Source organism: Mus pahari, chromosome 17 (assembly GCF_900095145.1).
Source record: "Mus pahari chromosome 17, PAHARI_EIJ_v1.1, whole genome shotgun sequence".
In the NCBI taxonomy this organism is placed as follows: Eukaryota; Metazoa; Chordata; class Mammalia; order Rodentia; family Muridae; genus Mus; species Mus pahari.
The window spans coordinates 5,928,055-5,931,078 of record NC_034606.1 but is presented as its reverse complement, the minus strand read 5'-3'; the positions used below and the strand labels follow the sequence as shown (position 1 = coordinate 5,931,078).

The window sequence follows — 3,024 nt, the reverse complement described above, 5'->3', positions numbered from 1 at the left end:
CTCCAGAAGAGGGAGTCAGATCTTGTTACGGATGGTTATGAGCCACCATGTGGTTGCTGGGATTTGAACTCCAGACCTTCGGAAGAGCAGTCGGGTGCTCTTACCCACTGAGCCATCTCACCAGCCCTATGCTGTAGAATTTAAAGGTGTGGATTCTAGAACCTTTTAAAAAAAAACACTAGCCTCATCCCGTCTTAGATGTGTGAGACCAGGCCGTTTACTCAGCATTTCAGTGCCCATTTCCTTACAAATAAAATGAAGATGATAATAAACATTCTTGCCATGAAGTTAGCAGTTGGTAGCACGCGTGTGACTGTAATCCCTGAACTTGGGAAGCAGAGGCTGGGGGACCCAGAGTTCAGGATCCTGTCAAAACAGCAAATTTGTGGCTAGCCTGGGATACGTGAGACCACACCTCAAATCACAGAGGGGGTGGGGGAGAGAGAGCGAGCACATATTCATATAACATTAATGGGGCTTGAACTCAGAACCTCACGCAATCAGGCGAGTGCTCTACCATTGAGCTACAGTGGTAATATTTTGAGCTTTGCTTGTCAATTTCTGCACCTATCCTTGTATTAGTTCACATAGAAACAGGGGTGACATTAGACTTTTCAAAACACAGTGAATTCCAATTAAATTTTTTACTTTAACATTTCATTTATTGTTGTAAATTCCTCTAGTATTATTTGATAATGTCTAAATTCCTCTCAGGAAAGATGTTACGTAGAGTATGTTTGTCTTTTCTCAACTTAAAATGCTAGTTCCAATAGGTATTTAGAATCATTAGTGAAAGTCAACAAAATGAATACATGTGAATGGAAGCTGAATTCCCTCACCCAACGCCCCGTTTCCTGTGTTGGCCACGAGGGGGCAGAATTCAGTGGAAGCGTGAAAGAGGCTTTGAAAGCGCCTATACAAAGTCGCTTTATAGAATCTGTGGAAACCTTCCTAATGACTGTGTGGACTTTTTCTGTCACCAAGACCAAATCCAATCTACAGGATGCACCTGAGCCTGGCTGCACAGTACGCGTTTCCAAGTTGGGGTAGAGTTGTGGGAAACCACAGGTACTGTGAGGTTCCTTAGAGGGGGAAAATGCTAGCTTTATGGGGAAAGGACTATTTTATGTATCTTAACTACACATTCATAATATGCAAACTGCACATGAGCCACATTCATGTGGCACAATTTTTTTTTTTTTTAACAACTTAGGTACTCAAAATAGAACTGTAGCGCCAACACAGTATGCTTTTGTGGAGGAAAATGATATATCAGAGCATAAAACAACAAACCCTACCACTGCTGCAGGAAACAGCAGGGTTTCCCCCAGTGCTTTTGAATCCAGTTTAGAACTAGCTGTCAGGAAGCTTGGTTTGAAGAAATTCAAATCTTAAAATAAAATAAAATAAGTAAATGCCCCCTGTCCTTTATGTATCGCAGTGCCTGGCAACCATATAGATTGGTTTAAGGACAGAAGTTTATGATGTGCCAAAGACTACAAGTCTGTCAATGGCTGGCTCTTGCGTGGGACAGACAAATTCTCTGCCCTCCACTAGGTTTGTTGACTTTTAGAGGGAAAGGTTTTAAGCAAACAGACTTCCCCACAGATTAGCTTCTCTGAAAACCCTTGGGATATTTGCTTTCCTGGAAGCGCTTCCCTTGCTTCCCTTCCCTTTAGCTCGCTTACAATGTTCCTGACTGACTGGCAGTCACAGATTAAGACCTGACTGCGCATCTGTTTTAAACAGATCAGGCAAAATGGGTCCTTGGAAGGACTCCTAACGGGGTCTTCATTTTTCCCTTCAGCTTCAAAGCCTCTGACCACTCCTGGCCCAAGCTGTGGTCCTCCAAGGAGTAAATTGCAGTTCATATTTCCCAGGGAGATGACACAAAGTGATTCATAATCTTCAAGTTAGCTGGACAAATGCTTTGTGGCGGTTGCTAGCCTCTCCTCCAGGCAGACGTGGCCACTGGTCCTCACAAAGGACACGTTGCACAGCCTTGGCCCAGGCCCAGGCGACCAGCTGGCCTAGGGTCTTCCTCGGGCTTTCTTTTGAAATCAACCAACTAACTCAGTCTACTGCAGTTGCAGCCATAACATCCCCCACTTCTCCCAACGGTGGTCTCCCTGGAGCCAGAAATTACTGGGCGACTACACGGGTTTGGGCATCCCACCTGACCCACGTCGCAGCACGTGGTGACCTCTCATGATCTCCCGGGGCGTTTCAAGACTCCGTTGCAGGCGTGCGTCAGATTCGTCCCCACACATGTACACAAGGCAGGACACCGAGGCACTCAAGATTCCTAACATGCTGCCCTACACTCACCCCTACGGTCAGCACCACCAAAAGCTATACTGATGCCCTCCCGGTGCGATCCTGGTTGAGTTCTCTCCTCCAGCACTGAGGTCAGGACCGACTCTCAGACTTACCAGGTCTACCACCTCCCTCTGCCGGATCAGCGCTTTTTGCTTCACCTTGGGGTTCTCAGAGGCGCTGGACGGTGCGGACAACTGTAGCAGCAGCAGCAGCAGCAGAAGGAAGAGGCCGGGCAGCAGCTGCGGGGGGTCCGCACGGCCTTGGGGATGCATGGTGTGCGGTGACTGCGAAGCGCGGAGCAGGAGGTAAAGGGGTCGGTAGGAGCCTGACCCTGCTCAGTGTCTGGCCCAGCCCTGCAGCCCGCCGCATCAATGCGCCTTTCACTGAGCGCCGCCCTCCCTTCTTCCCTCCCACCCCCTGGACGCCCGGAGCTTGCATACTGTAATAGGCCTGGGTCCCCGGCTCTAGCCCGCCCCTCTTCTGCAGCTCCGCCCGCCCGGACCCCCGCGGGGTGCTGCAGAGCCAGAGACGAACGCCCTGCAGAGACCAGGCAGGGTGACAGTGATCAGGAGCCACAGGTGAGGGGGAATAGAGACCACAACTCCTGAGTAGTTTCTTAGAGGTACATGTCTTAACTCGGGTCCAGGAATCACCTTTGGGTTCCTTCATTCCTAAAAAAAACCTAAGGCTCATTATTATTATTAT

General features: G+C 48.8%; 1 protein-coding gene across 1 annotated transcript in view; it reads right to left on the bottom strand.

Moving 5' to 3' along the window:
* Cthrc1 (collagen triple helix repeat containing 1) overlaps positions 1-2,706 on the bottom strand; it is a 10,779-nt gene extending 8,073 nt beyond the window's left edge. The window contains exon 1 of the mRNA XM_021217090.1: positions 2,433-2,706. Coding sequence (XP_021072749.1) covers positions 2,433-2,591 — 159 coding nt within the window. The 5' untranslated portion in view covers positions 2,592-2,706. The remainder of the gene's footprint in view (positions 1-2,432) is intronic.
* Between the last annotated feature and the right edge of the window lie 318 nt (positions 2,707-3,024).